This window comes from Rhinopithecus bieti, unplaced genomic scaffold, assembly GCF_001698545.2.
Source record: "Rhinopithecus bieti isolate Rb0 unplaced genomic scaffold, ASM169854v2 scaffold_6933, whole genome shotgun sequence".
Classification (NCBI taxonomy): domain Eukaryota; kingdom Metazoa; phylum Chordata; class Mammalia; order Primates; family Cercopithecidae; genus Rhinopithecus; species Rhinopithecus bieti.
In genome coordinates this window covers 701,394-720,848 of record NW_016805426.1, presented here as the reverse complement: position 1 = coordinate 720,848, position 19,455 = coordinate 701,394, and the positions used below count along the sequence as shown (strand labels likewise).

The 19,455-nt window shown below is 46.9% G+C and overlaps 1 protein-coding gene across 12 annotated transcripts in view; it reads left to right on the top strand.

Moving 5' to 3' along the window:
- IL15RA (interleukin 15 receptor subunit alpha) overlaps positions 1-19,455 on the top strand; it is a 51,277-nt gene that overhangs the window by 24,757 nt on the left and 7,065 nt on the right. For 6 of the 12 annotated variants that reach the window (XM_017872465.1, XM_017872463.1, XM_017872457.1 and 3 more), the window contains one exon: positions 8,788-8,863. In XM_017872465.1, coding sequence (XP_017727954.1) covers positions 8,788-8,863 — 76 coding nt within the window. The other 6 variants (XR_001885712.1, XM_017872461.1, XM_017872464.1 and 3 more) reach the window with 2 other exon arrangements.

Genomic DNA, 19,455 nt, shown 5'->3' with positions numbered 1-19,455 from the left:
TAGCAAGACCCCACCTCTATTAAAAAAAAAAAAAAGAAAAAAAAAGGCCAGGCACGGTGGCTCACGCCTGTAATCCCAGCACTTTGGGAGGCCGAGGCGGGCGGATCACGAGGTCAGGAGATGGAGACCATCCTGGCTAACACTGCGAAACCCCCTTTCTACTAAAACTACAAAAAATTAGCCAGGCGTGGTGGCGGGTGCTTGTAGTCCCAGCGACTCCCGAGGCTGAGGCAGGAGAATGGCGTGAACCTGGGAGGTGGAGCTTGCAGTGAGCCGAGATCGCGCCACTGCACTCCAGGCTGGTCAACAGAGCGAGACTCCGTCTAAAAAAAAAAAGAAAGAAAAAGAAAAAAAGTTAACAACACAAAATGAAACCAAAAACTGCTCCTCCTTACAGAAGACACATGCAATGCTAAGGATAGGAGAATAGAAAAGAGAATGTGCAAGTGACGATAAGGAGGAAAAGGGGAAAGCGTTTGCAAGACTAAAAGAAAAAGCTGAAGGGAGGGGAGGAGAGCTGAGAGAGGAGGGGAGAACAGGAGGAAGAAGGGAAGCAGGCAGGGAGGAAGAACGCAAGTAATGAGAAGAAAGCAAGTCATGCTCCAGGCTGACAAGCTTCCAAAGTAACAAAAAACCCAACTGTAATTTGATATGGGCCAAAATTATTTTAATCTTCTGTTTATAAATTTTCCTGCTAGAGAATGACTCGTGTTTTTGTGGTCTCATTTTTACCTGCATCAAACGTCATCTGGGAAAACATCAAGTGACTTTGGACATTTTAGCAGTTAATTGATTAGAATAGTTTAAAAAACAATCAGGCTGGGCGAGGTCGCTCACACCTATAACCCCAGCACTTTGGGAGGCCAAGGCGGGTTGATCGCTGGAGGCCAGGAGTCCAAGACCAGCCTGGCTAACATGGCGAAACCCCATCTTTACTAAAAACACAAAAAATTAGCCGGGCGTGGTGGCACATGCCTGTAGTCCCAGCTACTTGGGAGGCTGAGGTGGGAGAATTGCTGGAGCCCAGGAGGCAGAGGTTGCAGTGAGCTGTGGTCACGCCTCTGCACTCTGGCCTGGGCAACAGAACAAGGCCCTGTCTCAGAAAAAAGACGAAAAGTAAATCCCATTTCTAACTCAAAAAACCGCTTGCAGGAAGGAAGCAACACTTGCTACCAGATTTCCAGGCATCCTTCCAGAGAGACGGTACAAATAAACACATAGAGGATAAGGAATGCTGGACAGTTGCTTCATTTCTTCTGTTCGGTACCACGTTTGTTTCCACTTGCTGGCATACCTTGTAGATCCCCCCATACCAGGACACAAAAACCATCTCATCGTTTTTAACAGTTACAGAATATTCCGTTGTATGGAATTCCCACCATGAATTTAGCCAACCCCCTATCTGGACATGTGATTGCTACATTCTGTGGTTATCTTACAAACAGCCATTAATTGAAAATCCGTAGGTGCAAGAATATCTGTAGGATAAAATCCTACGTGTAAAGTTCAGGGGTCATTTTTTCTATATAGATTTTCCAACAACTATTTGATGATGGGCTATAATCTATAATCTGCCTTTTCCAGTTCATGACTTTTATTAGATTAAAAAAGCAGCCGGGGCCGGGCGCGGTGGCTCAAGCCTGTAATTCCAGCACTTTGGGAGGCCGGGGTGGGCAGATCACTTGAGGCCAGGAGTTCGAGACCAGCCTGGCCAACATGGTGAAACCCTGTCTCTACTAACAATACAAAAATTAGCCCAGCATGGTGGTGTGTGCCTGTAATCCCAGCTCCTCGGGAGGCTGAGGCAAGAGATTGTTTGAACCCAGGAGGCAGAGGTTTCAGTGAGCCGAGATCATGCCACCGCACTCCAACCTGAGAGACAGAGCGAGACTCACACACACACACACACACACACACACACACACAAACAAACTTTCTCCCAAATTCTGAAATGTAATAAACATTAACCAAATGCCTACAATGGACAAAGATAATTCTGTGCCAGGAACTGTGGAAATACAGAGACGCCACACACAAAAAAACTTCAGGTGTTTGATGTTGGATCAGCCACCCTGAGATCCAGGAGCACAAGTTATGTGTGGCAGATCTACTCACTGGTTCCTTGAACATCAGTGGATGTTGCTACTTCTGCATGAATAAGCCATCAGTTGAGCCTGTCTTCATAAGAAAGTATTAACAATGCTTTACCACAGTGGTCGCTCAGTAAATTAACTGACGTTTCAATCAATCCATTGATACTACCAATATCATAATTTGCTTTTTAAAATAAGTTATATAAATGATTAGCTCTACGCTTTTGCTCTTTTTAATTCAACAGTAAATGCTAAATAGTAGATGCTCAATAAATATCGAACGAGTAAGCAAATGAATGAGTGAATTTGAGGGCTTCAACATTTTAATAAATATTTAAGAAATACGGTTCATAGTTTCATTGTCTTAAATATCTACTGGCTTACTTAGCAGCCCTTTTTTTATTATTTAATTTAATTTTACCTTAAGTTCCAGGATACATGTGCAGGACATGCAGGCTTGTTACATAGGTAAATGTGTGCCATGGTGGTTTGCTGCACCTATCAACCCATCACCTAGGTATTAAACCCCACATGTATTAGCTATTCTTCCTGATGTTCTCCCTCCATCTGCCTCTCCCCACAGGCCCCAGTGTGTGATGTTCCCCTCCCTGCGTCCATGTGTTCTCACTGTTCAGCTCCCACTTATGAGTGAAAACACGTGGTGTTTGGTTTTCTGTTCCTGTGTTAGTTTGCTGAGGATGATGGCTTCCAGCTCCATCCATGTCCCTGAAAAGGACATGATCTCACTCCTTTTTATGGCTGCATAGTATTCCATGGTGTATATGTACCACATTTTCTTTATCCAGTCTATCATTGATGGGCATTTGGGTTGATTCCATGTTGGCAGCCCTTTTTATCAATAACTTTCTACAATTATTCCAATATCTGGTCTCCCATCCCTGATGAAGCTGTTCTTGAGGACTCTTGATTGTAAACTAAAAGGCCAGCGTGCCATGATGCCAGCACTTACACCACCATGTTGATTTAGTATGCCAGGTGTGAGGACTTACTTCTCAGGATGGCAATATGCCTCTGGGCTTTCATGGCTGAAATGAATTTGCCGCAGTCGATGTGCTCAGCCTTTGACAGGAGCTGCCTCTATGTTTTATCATTCATCCATTCAATATAAACTGAGTTTCTGTTCTGTGCCAGGAATGTCCTAAGCTATTATGAAATGCAGATTCCTCATTAAAAAGCAAATGTCACTTTAAATTTACTTCAATTTATAGAACTTTAAAAGCTTAACTTGATCAATCAAGTATTTATTGAGTATCTACTGTGAACTCAACACCTACTACATGCTTAGTGCAATAGAGATAGAAAAGAAACCACTAGGCCAAGCACGGCGGCTCACACCTGTAATCCTAACACTTTGGGAGGCCAAAGCGGGAGGCTTGGGTAAGCCCAGGAATTTGAGAGACCAGCTTGGTCAACATAGTGAGACCCTGTCTCTACAAAAAATGAAAATAAAAAAATTATCCAAGTGTAGTGGTGTATACTTGTGGTCCAAGCTACTTGGGAGGCTGAGGTAAGAGGCTTGCTTCAGCCCAGGAGTTTGAGGATATAGTGAGCTATGATGGTGCCACTGCACTCCAGTCTGGGCTACAGAGTGAGATCCTGTCTCAAAAAAAAAAAAAAAAAGAAAAGAAAAAAGAAAACAAGGAAAGAAAGAAAGAGAAAGTGAAAGAAAGAAAGAAGAAGAAGAGGAAGAAAGGAAGGAAGAAGGGAGGGAGGAGAAAGAAAGAAAGAAGAAGAAGAGGAGGAGGAGGAGGAAAGGAAGGAAGGAGGGAAGGAGGAGAAAGAAAGAAAGAGAAAAGAGAGAGAAAGAAAGAAAAGAGAGAGAAAAGAATAAGAAAGAGAAAGAAGGAAGAAAGAAAGAAAGAAAAGAGAGAGAAAAGAATAAGAAAGAGAAAGAAGGAAGAAAGAAAGAAAGAGAAAGAAAAGAAAGAAGAAAGAAAGAAGGAAAGAGGAAAAAGGGAAAGAAAAGAAAGAAAGAAAGAGGAAGGAAGGAAGGAAGGAAGGAAGGAAGGAAGGAAAGAAAGAAAGAAGGAAAGAAAGAAAGAGAGGACAGGACCAGACGGCTGCTCAGAGTACTTGAGTTGATGCTCTTCCCTCAAAATCGCCTTCATCCGATGCAGGCATTCAGGAGCTCTGGCCACAGTGACACACGGGTATTAATACCCAGTGATTGGCCTAATTGGTCGGGTGTTGCTGAGGAACGGCTATTCCCCGCATATGCCCAGAGGACATTTTCATCATCCATGCCAAGCACCGGCCCCCAGCTGTCTCAGCTGCCTTCTGTCCTGGACCCAATCTGCGCACAAGGCTGAAGGTGGGGGCGGGTGGGGAGATGTGGTTTTCATGGCCTCCTCTGCAGTAATCACCTTTCCCCTCTCACCTTCCTCCTCGCTTCTCCTCTGTCTCACCAGATCTCTTTCTCTTCCTTTTCCGCCAATCCACACACCCCCCAGGAAACAATAAAAGGTGGAGGGCTTGGCAGGTAAGCTGTTAATTCACTGCCTTGGTGATTCTGGTTTCCGTGGCTTCCCTGGAGTTGCCCGGATGTCACTGAGGGAGAGGCCAAGGGTCTGGCGCTGAGTTCAAGTTGCTTCGTTTTATCCTTGGTTCAGGAGCCCTCTCTTCTCTCTTGAGTTTCATTCTGCAGATGTTCTTGTCACTTAAATAGAAACAGGGAGGGATCTTCTGAAGGCAGAAGCACAGTTTATGTCATGTTGCCCTTTCCAATAAAACACCCCCTACACCGTCAATGTGCGCCAACTCACTAGCCAACGCGAAGACAGAGCTTAGGGTCAGGTGCAGCGTCTCCACTACGACAGATTTCCTTTTTTAGTCATAATAATGATTCATGTTAAGTCCGAAAACTCAAAACATCTTTCATTAATTTCTCGTGTTTTCTGTTACTTCTTTTGTAACAATTTTTCTATTTTTTTATTTACTTACAAGTTGTTTTATTTTGTTTCTATAATTTTACTATTTATTCTGATTACAGTGTCATTGCAAATATATGAGAAAAAAACAGACTTTTTTTAAAAAAAGAAAGATTATCTCGAATCCCACCATTGTATATGTTCCTCAAGACTTTTCTGTGCATATGGACATGCACATGGCTGGTTGGAGATTATTGTAGGTGTTTTTTGTTTGTTTGTTTGTTTATGAGACAGAGTCTCTCTCTGTTACCCAGGCTGGAGTGCAATGACTGTCACTGCAACCTCCGCTTCCCAGGTTCAAGCAATTCTCTTGCCTCAGCCCCACAACTAGCTGGAATTACAGGCGCCCATCACCACGCCTGGCTAATTTTTATATTTTTAGAAGAGACAGGGTTTCATCATGTTGGCCAGGCTAGTCTCAAACTCCTGACCTCAGGTGATCTGCCCACCTCAGTCTCCCAAAGTGCTAGGATTACAAGTGTGAACCACTGCACTCAGCCTATTGTGGGTTGTATTTTGTGTTTGTTTGTTTGTTTTGTTTATTTGTTTTTTGAGATGGACTGTTGCTCTGTCACCCAGGCTGCAGTACAGTGTGCGATCTCGGCTCACTGCAACCTCCACCCCTTGGGTCCAAGGAATTCACCTGTCTCAGCCTCCCAAGTAGCTGGGACTACAGGCACACGCCACCATGCCCTGCTAATTTTTGTATTTTTAGCAGAGACGGGGTTTCTGGTCAGGCTGGTCTGGAACTCCTGACCTCAGGTGATTCACCTGCCTCAGCCTTCCAAAGTGCTGGGATTATAGGCGTGAGCCACTGAGCCCAGCCTGCGGGTTCATTTTTATCTCAATATCTTTTTCACTTAAGATGTTGCAGACATCTTTCCATGTTAATAAACGCAGATCTATTTTATAATGTTTAATAGTTGAATAGTATTCCATCATATGGGCATACCACATTTTATTTAACTAATTGTCTGTCAATAAGAGATTCAGATTAACGTCTTGAAAATTATTTTAGGCCGGGCATGGTGGCTCACACCTGTAATCCCAGCACTTTGGGAGGCCGAGGGGGGCGGATCACTTGAAGTCAGCAGTTTGAGACCAGCCTGGCCGACGTGGTGAAACCTCTTCTCTACTAAAAATACAAAAATTAGCTGGGCTTGGTGGTGAGTGCCTGTAATCCCAGCTACTCAGGAGGCTGAGGCAGGAAAATCACTTGAACCTGGAAGGCGGAGGTTGAAGTGAGCCAAGATCATGCCGTTGCACTCTAGCTTGGGTGACAGAGCAAGACTCCATCTCAAAAAAAAAAAAAAAGAAAATGAGTTTAAACAATACTTGAGTGAATACCCCTGTATTTGTCTATTCCCTAAGAGTAAATTCTAGTTGAACTAGAGAGTCAAAGAGTGTGCACTTCTCAACTGCCCTTGGGAAAGATGGCATGAGTTTACACTCCCAGCCACAGGGCTCTGAGTGTCCCTACACCCGTATACTCAGATGTTTTGCAGTAGAGTTGTATTGGAAGGCCAAGCCCTGGGAGGTTTACTTTGGTATGTGGGCGTGGCCTGGAGGTCATGCAGCAAAGGTCCTCAAAGCCCCCAGGGTCCATGACATGTGCGGCCCATGGTCTTCAGTGAGTGGCAGCCACTGCTCCAGATCTCAGTGCCATCGTCTTGCATGCAGAGCACTGGGTGATGTTTTTTCAGGGAAATTCACAATAGTCAGGCTCATTGGTCAAACCTGCAAGTGCATTTTGTTTGTTTTTGTTTTTGTCTTTAGAGACAGGGTCTTGCTGTCGCCCAGGCTGGAGTACAGTGGCGTGATCACAGCTTACTGCAGCGCCAGACTCGTGGGCTCAAACAATTCTCCCACCTTAGTCTCCCAGACAGCTTGGACTACAGGTGTGTGCCATCATGCCCAGCTAATTTTTTGTAGAGATGGGGGTCTTGATATGTTGCCTAAGCTGGTCTTGAACTCCTGGCCTCAAGCGTTCCTCTCCACTAAGCCTCCCAAAGCACTGGGGTTACAGGAATGAGCCACTGCACCAGGCCTGCAAATGTTTTTAACAATAGTTCTGTTCCCCTGCCCTCCGACTAAGCCCCCTAGATCACACAGAAAGACCCCCTTCTTCCTATGCTAGCTGATAAACTTCAGGTGACACCTGTCAGTGCCCCAAGCTGTTCGTTTCAACTCATTCAAAATGGTCCCAAATCCTAACCTCCTCTTATATAAAACATCTCTCAAAAGACCTCTTCTTTCTCCTTACTGCTCTTTCTCTGCCATCAAAAGCTGCAGGTGGCCAGGATCCATGGCTCACACCTGTAGTCCCAGTGCTTTGGGAGGCCAAGGCAGGCCTGAGGTCAGGAGTTCGAGACCAGCCTGGCCAACATAGCAAAACCCCGTCTCTACTAAAAATACAAAAATTAGCCAGGTGTGGTGGCAGATGCCTGAAATCCCAGCTACTTGGGAGGCTGAGGCAGGAGAATCATTTAAACCTGGGAGGGAGAGGTTGCAGTGAGCCAGCATCGAGCCACAGCACTCCAGTCTGGGCAACACAGCGAGATTCCGTCTCAAAAAAAAAAAAAAGAAAGAAAGAAAGAAAAAGAAAAAAAGAAAAAGTTGGCTGGGCACAGTGGTTCACGCCTGTAATCCCAACACTTTGGGAGGCTGAGGCAGGCGGATCACGAGGTCAGGAGTTCAAGACCAGCCTGCCCAACATAGTGAAACCCCGTCTCTCCTAAAAATACAAAAATTAGCCAGGCATAGTGGCACGTGCCTGTAGTCCCAGCTACTCGGGAGGCTGAGGCAGGAGAATCGCTTGAACCTAGAGCTGGAGGTTGCAGTGAGCCGAGATCACACCACTGCACTCCAGCTTGGGCAACAGAGTGACACTTCATCTCAAAAAACAAAAAAAATAAAAAAAAAACAAAGTTGTAGGTAGACCGGATGCAGCGGCTCACCTGCATAATCCTAGCACTTTGGGAGGCTGAGGCAGGTGGTTCAACTGAGGTCAGACATTTGAGACTAGCCTGGCCAACATGGTGAAACCCCGTCTCTACTGAAAATACAAAAAATTAGCCAGGTGTAGTGGTGTGTGCCTGTAATCCCAGCTACTCAGAAGGCTGAGGCAGGAGAATCACTTGAGTCCAGGAGGCAGAGGTTGCAATGAGCCGAGATAGTGCCTCTGCACTCCAGCCTGGGTGACAGAGGGAAACCCTGTCTCAAAAAAAGAAAAGAAAAAAAAATGGCAAGTGAAAAAAAAAAAAAGAAATTGGAAGGAAAATGGCACTGGGTGCTATTCTTTCTAAACCTGTGAAGTTGAAGAAAAGGGGGCGTTGTACTGGGGACAGCAGAGGAGGGGTATCCCTGTCTGCTTTCTCAACCCTGGCTTTAGCAGCAGGAGCGCTCTCTCCTCATCCCACTCCTGGCTTTACCCTTGAGGCTCTTACTGCTGCCTCCTGACTTGCCCCGTCCCTGCCCCATCACCCCAGGCACTCTGCCCGAGAAGGACAAAGATGAGGAGCAGAGGTGTGGGACGACAGGGAGCTGGCACCCTCAGCAGGAACGAGAATGTGTTTTTGCCTAGACATAGAATAAAGGGAATTGCATGGGCCTTAAGAAATCTCCATAGCAGCAGGCTGGTTGGGAGGCACTTGGATCCCTCTGTAAGAACGTCCATGGTAAAGAATTTGCAGTTCATAGCAATGAATGTGCTCCTGGGTATCTCAGTGTGGTCTCCTCTCTTTCAGTGGCTATCTCCACATCCACCGTCCTGCTGTGTGGACTGAGCGCTGTGTCTCTCCTGGCATGCTACATCAAGTCAAGGTGAGTTGCAGTGGATACTCCCTCTGCAAGAGGAAGTATTCCCCCATGAGAAAAGAGCTGCACCTGGCAGGATGCGGTGGCTCACGCCTGGAATCCCAGCACTTTGGGAGGCTGAGGCGGGTGGATCACTTGAGGTCAGGAGTTTGAGACCAGCCTTTCTAATATGGTGAAACCTTGTCTCTACTAAAAATACAAAAATTAGCTAAGCGTGGTGGTGCACACCTGTAATCCCAGCTACTTGGGAGGCTGAGGCAGGAGAATTGCTTGAACCTGGGAGGCAGAGGTTGCAGTGAGCCAAGATTGCGCCACTGCGCTCCAGCCTGGGCAACAGAGCAAGACTTTGTTTCAAAAAAAAGAAAAAGAAAAGAGCTGCACCATAGTGATTCCAGAATGCCCCCTCCCAAGAAGGACCCCTTTCCTGGCCATTGGCTATCACACACCTCTTCTGTAGGGGCCAACGAGTGCCAGAGCCGAGGGGTAGTGAGCTAGCCCCGAGCCCAAGTGCCCCCTACCCCTGCCCACGGTGTAAATGGGGCAGCCAGAGAAAGTGCACCGGGTGGCCAACGCATGCAGTCCTATCCATTCTTCTTGTGATATCCCCGTGAATATATTCCTGAAGGTCCTCATTGAATAGGGGTATGCCTTCTTATAAATGTACTCATTCATGTTAGCCTTAATTTTGTATTCCTGATCATTGAGATTCTGTGTCTCAGCATTTCTGGCAAAAAACGTTTCTGCCACTTGCTGACTTCTTAAACTTTTCTCATTTGTCTAATCTTTAGGCAGTGTTATTATTCTTTGATTAAAGCCTCAAATGGCATTCTGGCCTTAATTTTGTGCTTCTATCAATTAGTAACCAGTATTCCAGCATTCCATACTGATATAGATTTCAGATTTGTCCAAACTAAACTTTTAGTTACTATTAATAGTTATAAAACGTTCTTTTCTGAATGTGATATCAATATAAAAATTATGTGACCCTTTGAGCCTACTTTTGACAAAATGAACATTCCATGAAATGCTACCATAAAGTCACAATGAAAACCAGTGTCTAAAATTTCACATAAATCTTCAAAAGCTGGCCAGGTGCGGTGGCTCACATCTGTAATCCCAGCACTTTGGGAGGCTGAGGCGGGTGGATCATGAGGTCAGGCGATCGAGACCATCCTGGCTAACATAGTGAAACCCCGTCTCCACTAAAAATACAAAAAAAATTAGCCAAGCGTGGTGGCGGGCGCCTGTAGTCCCAGCTACTTGGGAGGCTGAGGCAGGAGAATGGCATGATCCCGGGAGGCAGAGCTTGCAGTGAGCCGAGATCACGCCACTGCACTCCAGCCTGAGCAACAGAGCGAGACTCCCTCTCAAAAAAAAAAAAAAAAATTCTTCAAAAGCTGTGAATACCATCCCAACCAATAAAAATGCCATAAACCTCATAGACAGTTGAGAAATTAACAAACATTGATGTTACTCAAAATTTGTCCAAAATTCAAAAAATGAAAATGTTGACAAAACAGAAAATGACTTTTAAAATAATTTTCAAAATATCATTATTAATAACTACAGAATTTCCATATAAAAGCTGAATCTGGAGTTATATTTTAACAGGTTATAATGAATAAATATATTCACTGAATATATGTTTAAATGTATATACCACCTTTTATGAATATTACATTAAAATATATTCTTAAAAAGGATTTGTAAATTTGGTATATACAGCCAATAAATATGTTCATAAGAGGAAAACAGCAATATTTACTGGCTATATGGAAGATATTTCAGTTGGGCATGGTGGCTTATGCCTGTAATCCCAGCACTTTGGGAGGCTGAGGTGGAAAGATTACTTGAGCCCAGCAGTTTGAGACCAGCCTGGACAACATAGTGAGACCCCATCCTCACACACAAAAAATTTTTTTCATTTTAAAAGCTCAAAAGTAAAATAAACATATCTTTAGGAAGAATTGGTATGGTCGGGCATAGTGGCTCACACCTGTAATCCTAGCACTTTGGGAGGCTGAAGTGGATGGATTGCTTTTCTTGCAACCAGCCTGGCCAACATGGTCAAACCTGATCTTGACAAAAAATGCAAAAAGTTAGCTGGGCATGGTTGTCTGCAGAGGTTGCAGCAAGCCGGCATCACACCACTGCACTCCAGCCTGGGAGACAGAGCGAGACCCTGTGTCAGAAAAAAAAAAAAAAAGAAGAAGGAAAAGAAGAATTGATAAATTTGATAAATTACTTGGTCATTTGGTGAACTTTCCATAGACTGGTTTTTTGCAAATGGGTTATTAGATTTGCCATTTGACAAATTGGCTGTTAGCAAATTATTTTCAGTAAATTGACCCGCATCCTGCCTTATTTTAGCTCTCACTCCAGGGAGCTCACACTGCTTACCTTAAAATGGCCTGAAGAGTTGCTGCTCCTCCGGAGGGACGTTTCACCTGCCCCGGGAGAAGGTGCCGGCCAGATGCCCAGGGTGTCAGCACCCAGTGTCCTGCCTCCCCTGTGCTTGTCATTCAGGAGCTGATTGACTTGTGTATTTCTTTATTTATTTCACACATACTAAGTGCTAAGAACTGTTTTTAAAAGCTTCATGAATATTAAATCACTTTTTTCAAGATGATCAAGTCTGGTTTGGCCAGGCTCCCAGTCACTCTCTCCTTTTCTTATTCCTGCCATTTGAACGGCTTTTTGGCAGAGGACTGGCAAAGCGTGGGGTGAGCACGGGGTGGCGTGAGTTACTCCAACAGCTTTTGGTGGATCTTAGGTGGATGGGGAGGTTGAAAATACCTAGAGAGGATTTATTATTCTCATAATATTGCCCTGGTTGGTCTTGAACTCCTGGGCTCAAGCGATCCTCCCACCTCAACCTCCTAAAGTGCTGGGATTACAGGCATGCGCCACCACAACTGGCCCCTAGATAGGATTTAATACTCTCTGTAGACGTGGGCATTCTAGGTTCTCTCCATCTCTGAGGACTACGTGCTCTCTGTCTGACTCCTGCGGCAGGGCCTCTGTCTGTTCCTGCCATCCCCCAGTGCTGGACATGCTCAGTGGGAAGCGTCTGTTGATTTGAGGGCAACCCCCTCCTCTTTTCAAAACCTATGAACCACCTGCTTTGCAGGCAAACTCCCCCGCCGGCCAGCATTGAAATGGAAGCCATGGAGGCTCTGCCGGTGACTGGGGAGACCAGAAGCAGAGATGAAGACTTGGAAAACTGCTCTCACGACCTCTGAAACTCGGGGAAACCAGCCCAGCTACGTCCGGAGTGAAGGAGCCTATCTGCTTTAGCTAAAGATGACTAAGAAGAGGTGCAAGGAGATGGGCTCCAGGAGCAAGCCCACCAGGCCTCTCAGACGTCCCAGCAGGATCTCACGGACTGCCGGGTTGGCGCTTCCTGCGCAGGGAAGCAGGTTCTCCGCATTCCCATGGGCACCACCGGCCTGCCTCGGATCCAGGGCCCAGTTTCCCTGGAGAGACCAAAGGCTTCTGGGCAAGGTTTTTATTTTATTACAGTGTGAACTGCCTGGAATACTTGTGGTAATGAAATAAAAACCCTGCCCCGAACCTTCCGTCCCTCATCCTGACTTGCAGTTCACAGAGAAAAGTGACATACCTGAAGCTCTCTGTCAATTACAAGGCTCCTCCTGGCATGGGAGGTGTCTACAGGGAAGACACCAGCGTTGGGGCTTCTAACCACCCTGTCTCCAGCTGCTCTGCACACACAGACAGGGACCCGGGAAAGGTGGGAGAGATGCTGAGCCAAGCGAATCCTCTCCATCAAAGGATTCATAAAGAAGAAAACTCAACTCAGTGCCATTTTACATATATATGTGTTTATATTTATACTTCCTTGTCTATTATATCTACACATTATAAATGATTTGTATTTTGACATTGTACCTCGTATAAACAAAATAAAACGTCTATTTTCAAGTCTATTTTCAATATTTTAAAAATGCACTAAAAGAATCAGGAAGGAGAAATGTTCCACACAAAGAAGGAGAAAGAGTAGGAAGGCAGAGTCCGAGGTGACTGAGTTCAGATGTTCTTTCCAGAAGGAGAAAAAGCCTTGCCTAAAGCTGGCTCCGGTCACAGTTTTGGGGAATTTCCCACAATTCCACGTGAGGAGAAGCAGCGTTATCTAATCCACACGGTGGCAAGTCCGGGCTCAGCTCAGCAGTGATTTACACATAGTCTCTTCCCTTCTTCTTCTCTTACTTTCTTTGCTGTTTTTGACATTTATTTCTAAAATAATGGGCCTAATCCCACCTCCTCATTTTATAGATGAGAAAATTGAGGACTGGAGAAGTTGTTCTGCCCACAGCCACGAAGCTCGGTTAATGCTAGAGCTGGATCAGAGCAGGAGCTGGGACACTGGGCCCAGTGACTCACACCTGTGATCCTAGCACTCTGGGAGGCCAAGGCAGGAGGATTTACTGAGCCCAGGAGTTCAAGAACAGCCTGGGCAACATAGGTAGACCCCATCTCTACAGAAATTTTTTTTTCTTGAAACAGGGTTGCTCTGTCACCCAGGCTGGAGTGCAACGGCAAGATCTCAGCTCACTGCTGCGTCCACCTCCCAGGTTCAAGCAATTCTCCTACCTCAGCCTCCCAAGTAGCTGGAACGACAGGCATGCGCCACCACACCCTGCTAATATTTATATATTTTTAGTAGAGACAGGGTTTTGCTATGTTAGCCAGACTGGTCTCAAACTCCTGATCTCAAGTGATTCACTCACCTCAGCCTCCCAAAGTAGTGGGATTACAGGCGTGAGCCACGGCGCCCAGGCAAAATATTTTTAAAAAACAAAAGTAATAGGGAGTGTAGGTGGGGTAGGAGGGGAGCAGTCCTGGCTGAAAACCAGCCACCAACTACCCCTTGTGCAGCTAAGGGGAGGAGGGAGCCACTGTGGGCATTTGGGGGATGGGGCATGGGCATAGTGCCCAATCCACACACCATCAGACATTCTCAAAGTGCCATTTTTCACTGACTTCTCTTTTGTGGGGAGGGGACATAGTCTCACTATGTCGCCCAGGCTGGAGTGCAGCGGTGCAATCTTGGCTCACCGCAATCTCCACCGCAAGCAATTCTCATGCCTCAGCCTCTGGAGTAGCTGGGACTACAGGTGCACACCACCATGCCTGGCTAGTTTTTGAATTTTTAGCAGAGCCGGGGTTCCACCATGATGGCCAGGCTGGTCTCGAACTTGTGAGCACAAGCAGTCTGCCTGCCTCGGCCTCCCAAAGTGCTGGGATTACAGGCATGAGCCACCACACCTGACCTTCAGTCCCCATGTCTTCAGCTGCCACAAATCTAAATGGTTCACATCTCCCACTCTTCCCTCATTCCCTGCCCTGCACGTTTACCTTGAAGAAAATGGATTGCTCTTCGCCTTTTATATTTTGCCTTGATTTTCATTGATCAAGAAATAAGACTTTTTTTTTTTGAGACAGAGTCTTGCTCTGCTGTCCAGGCTGGAGTGCGATGGTGCGATCTCAGCTTACTGCAACCTCCACCTCCTGGGTTCAAGTGATCCTCCTGCCTCAGCCTCCCAAGTAGCTGTGATTATAAGCGTGCACCACCACACCTGGCTAATTTTGTATTTTTGGCGGAGACAGCATTTCACCATGTTGACCAGGCTGGTCTCGAACTCAGGTGATCCACCCGCCTTGGCCTCCCAAAGTGCTGGGATTGCAGGCTTGAGCCACCGCGCCTGGCCAAGAAATAAGACTCTTTATTTTCCCCTTTTCATTTTTTTTTAACCAAGAAATAAGACTCTTAATTTTCCCCTTTCCATTTTAATTTTTTTTAACCATTTACAACGTTCTTTATTCCCTTGTATAGATGCAGATTTCCATTTTCTTCCTGCCTGTCTAACTTTTTAAAATATATCTTGTGGTGTGACTTTCCCCGTTTAAACCCTCCTCCAGACGTTAGGAAGTGGGAGAGCAGGGACCAAAAGACACAGGGAAAGACCCTCTTGTTTCTGACTCTCCACCCGTGTGCCACAAGGACCTCTTCCTCTTGCCCGAGGCTGCCACCTGCTGGTTCGGCATTGCACAGCGCAGAGCGCTGTCCCCGAGTCCTACGGGTTTGCCTCACCACAGGGCTGTGCTCCTTTGAGGCAGGACCAGCCCAACACGAATCACAGCCTCCCCACACCTCACACTGCTGGGCACTAATCTAAACTCAATGTCTGCATATTTTAGGGAATATTAGGCACTATATTACCAGGGGGTTTAGTTGACACTTTACTCCCCTCAGTGACTGTAAATCCACCCATTCTAGTGGCGCTGTTCTTAGCTATTTAGGATGAAACACCCCCCGTCCTGAAACCTTCCGTCCCTCATCCTGACTTGCAGTTCACAGAGGAAAGTGACATACCCGAGGCTCTCTGTCAATTACAAGGCTAAAATGCACTAAAAGAATCACCAAGGATGGCAGGGCACGGTGGCTCACGCCTGTAATCCCAGCACTTTGAGAGGCCAAGGTGGGTGGATCACCTGAGGTCAGGAGTTTGAGACCAGTCTGGCCAACATAGTGAAACCCTGTCTCTACTAAAAACACAAAAATTAGCTGGGCATGGTTGTGAGCGCCTGTAATCCCAGCTACTTGGGAGGCTGAGGCAGGAGAATCACTTGAACCCTGGGGGTGGAGGTTGCAGTGAGCCGAGATCACACCCCTGCACTCCAGTCTGGGAGACAGAGTGAGACTCCAATTCAAAAAAAAAAAAAAAAAAAACCACCAAGGAGAAATGTTCCACACAAAGGAGGAGAAAGAATGGGAATGCAGAATTCCACTGGGCCTCCTCTATCCTGTTGGGGTGCCTCATCACCCACTGACACAGAGGGGCTGACCTCCCCTCTCCCTGCTCCCGCTGTGCGTGGGCACCTGGCCTGGGCGTGGCCTCCAGGGCCTCTCAGCTAGACCACAAAGCTGTTGAATACAGAGAATGAAGAGCACAGAGCTCACAGGGCAGTGCCCAGCAGTGGCCTCAGAAGCACTGACCGGCTGCTGGGCCTCCTGTTCCTGGGCTCTCCAGGCGGCTTTGGGTCCTAACCGTTTTCCAGACCTAAGCCTCCCATTTCCCGGGACTCTATGAGCCCCTGGTATCTTTTCAATACATTTTTTTTTTCTTTATAACAGATTAGGTTTTCATTACTTGTCACTGAAAAGTTCCTAGCTGATATGAAATTCGGTACCAGGAGTGGGTATTGCAAATTGTGGAGAAGAGGGGAGATAAGGAATGTCTGTGGTTGGTTATCTGCCTTAGAGAGGAGAGAAAAGAGCAAATATTCTGATGATATGCAGAGACAGGGATGGAGCAGCCCAGGAAATTCGGTAATTAGTTCGCCAGGAGGTGCCTGGGATGTCATGCCCGCTGCAAGCCTGGCTCTTGGAGACTCTGTTGCTCCCATCCTGAAATTGTATGGATGCAAGAAATCTGAGGCCATAGGCGGGTGACTGCTTTTAATGGCGCTGAAAAACTTAGACAATAAGAAGTTCAAATCTCTAAAGTCTGAATTCAAGCCACAGACCGAAACCTAAAGACTTCCTAGAACAATGCGGAATTTCATCCCTTACAGATGCAAGGCCAGGATATCTGAAAACCCATCTTAAGAGTCTGAGCCTTTGGCTGGGTGTGGTGGTTCATGCCTGTAATCCAAACACTTTGGGAGGCCAAGGCAGATGGATTGCTTGAGTCCAGGAGTTCAAGACCAGCCCAAACGACATGATGAAAACCCTGTCTCTACAAAAAACACAAAAACTATCCAGGTGTGGTGGCATGTGCCTGTAGTCCCAGCTACTCAAGAGGCTGAGGTGGGAGAATTGCATAAGCCCAGGAGGTAGCAGTGAGCCAAGATCATGCCATAGCACTCCACTCCAGCCCAGACGACAGAGGAGACACTGTCTAAAAAAAAAAAAAAAAAAAAAAAAAAAGAGTCTAAGCTGTCAAGTTGTTGAAGAACATTAGCTGAATCCATGGCCCCAGCAGGTTTCCCAGCTGGAAGGGAGAGCACTGATTGGAGAAGGGTGAGGTTCCTCTACTGGATTAAAAATGTAGGGGACATTTGGAGGACTCATAGGATCCCCCACCCTCCCTTGTCCTCAGAAGCAGCCCTCTGTTCTGCCTGACAATGCTGCAATATTTCCTCCTGCTCAAAAGGAAGTCTGTTCTGCTGACGATTTTCTCCCCCTGCCCCTTCCGCATGGGGAGAAAACTTTGCCGAGAATCCAAATCAAACCCTCAGGATCCCAGGATTCATCCCATTTAGTGGGAACAACAGCTCCCAAGGCTGGGCTGGGCCCTGCTGCAAGCACCTCCACCCCCACGTCCTACCTGCGGCCTCCTCACAGGCCAAGCCCTCACAGGCCAAGCCCATAGCCAATGCCCAATGCCCCTGTCCTTCCTTCACAGTCTCCTACACCCAACTCACCTTCCAGAACCAGATCAAGTTTACCTTCTCCAGGAGCCTCTGTTTTTTCAGTTTTGGTTTTTTTTTTGAGACAGAGTCTCACTCTGTTGCCCAGGCTGGAGTGCAGTGGCACGATCTTGGCTCACTGCAACCTCTGTCTCCCGAGTTCAAGCAATTCTGCCTCAGCTTCCTGAGTAGCTGGGACTACAGGTGCGTGCCACCACGCCTGTCTAATTTTTGCATTTTTAGTAGAGACAGGGCTTCACCATGTTGTCCAGGCTGATCTCAAATTCCTGATCTCAAGTGATCCACCCGCCTTGGCCTCCCAAAGTGCTGGGATTACAGGCGTGAGCCACCGTGCCCAGCCCCGGAGCCTCTGCTAATGACTCAATTGTAAAAAATCATTTGCCTCTGAGCCTTCATAACACTTATTATCTGCTCTATTCATGTGGCATCTGCAAAATACTATCTTTGTGCAGTGGAAAGAAGATAGAACTTAAAAGCCTGAGTGTCGAACATCCATTCTACCCTTTGCTGGCCCTGTCACTTGGAGGCACTACATGCACTGACATTGCCTCGTCTTTGCAGTGAGGATGACAGCACATGCACTCCCTTCCCAGAGGCGTGAGGGTTACAGGAGACCCTGGCGTCAGTCTCTCCCCTCGCTAGCCACTAGAGATCCTGACAGTGAAGCCTGGTACTAATCCTTAAGAAGCTCACAGCCTGGTCAAAAAGGGAAGCATACCAGAACAAACACGACGCAAAACCTTATGCCACAAGCTAGTAGATAATCACAAGCACACACACTAATGAGACACGAGCCCCGTAAAGGCAGAGATGGCTCCAAGCCCTGGAGGCTTGAGGAATGCAGGACGTGAGCTGGAAGGATGGGTGGAATTTCAATAAATGGGCAGGGAGCATTCTAAACGGGGGACGGATGGAGACAAAAACACAAACAGGAAATTGAGGGACATGTCCAGGAAAGACAGAGCATGGCCGCTGGGCAGCCAGGTCAACCGGACGGCAAGGCAGGGGTTGGCCAGGGGAGCACCGCGCCGCCCCTGCACACCCTGCATCCTCGGGTCCTGGGAGGGCTGCTCAGTAACTGGAAGGAAAATGAAACTGAGAAAGAGCAAGTGTCCCGTACGGCCGTCAGCCCCAAGTCCCCGCTTGGCAAAACCACTCCCTCCTGGTGGACGCCCTCACCGTGAAAGTCAGTGCTTCTCTTTCTAAAGCTATGTCTTCATTCCTCTGGGCAGAGAGCCAAGAGTCCTAGTTACAGAAGTGTGTAACTGGGTGCCATGGCTCACCTGCGGTCCCAGCTACTCAGGAGTCTGAGGTGGGAGGCTCGCTTGAGCCCAGGAGCGCGAGGCTGCAGTGAGCAGTGATTGCATGACTGCACTCCAGCCTGGGTGACAGAGTGGGATTCTTGTCTGCAAAATAATTTAAAAATGGGGTGTAATCTTCAAAACCTCCTTGGAGTCAATGCCACCCAGAGGGTACTCAAATTACTGCCAGCCTCCCTGGGCTGCAGGGGTTGCAGGTGTTTTCCAAGTGTTCCGGGAAGGCTTGGTGGCTCCAGAGGCACCTGAGGGGCCAGCACAGGTGGGGAGTGGAGAAGGAACTCTGGGTGCCCATCCCCGTCCTGAGTGATCACAGCAGCTGCATTTGTTAACTGGAAGTAAAATTAGGTCTAAAGAATTCCATGGCTAAGAACCTCTGAAAGCCTCCCATGCTATTAAATATTTATTTTATTGTTCATCCTGGACTCCATAGGCAGATGCTTTAAAAAAAAAAAAAAGAAAAAAAAAGTGATCCTTTGGAAGAATTCTAACTCCAACTCTTCACGTAGCTATGGGTTTGAGACTGAACCCGAGTTTTCATCCAAGCTCTGCTCTGTGATACTCAGCACAGTGGGCCCAGCCCAGTGACTCTTCAGAGCCTGTTTCTTCATCTGCAGAGCTGTCATCTGCCTCCCAGGTTTGCTGTGAGGACTGAAGGAATTCACATACACAAAGGTCCGATAGCATCTACCTGCAGGAGGCTCCTAATACACATTGACTTCACTTCCAAATGAGATCTATTTACTTACAGGGTAATCAGCACCTGCCCCTTCCTTCTCAAATACATTGCCACTTTTTTAGGATTTATTCTTTCACCCAGCCATGCGC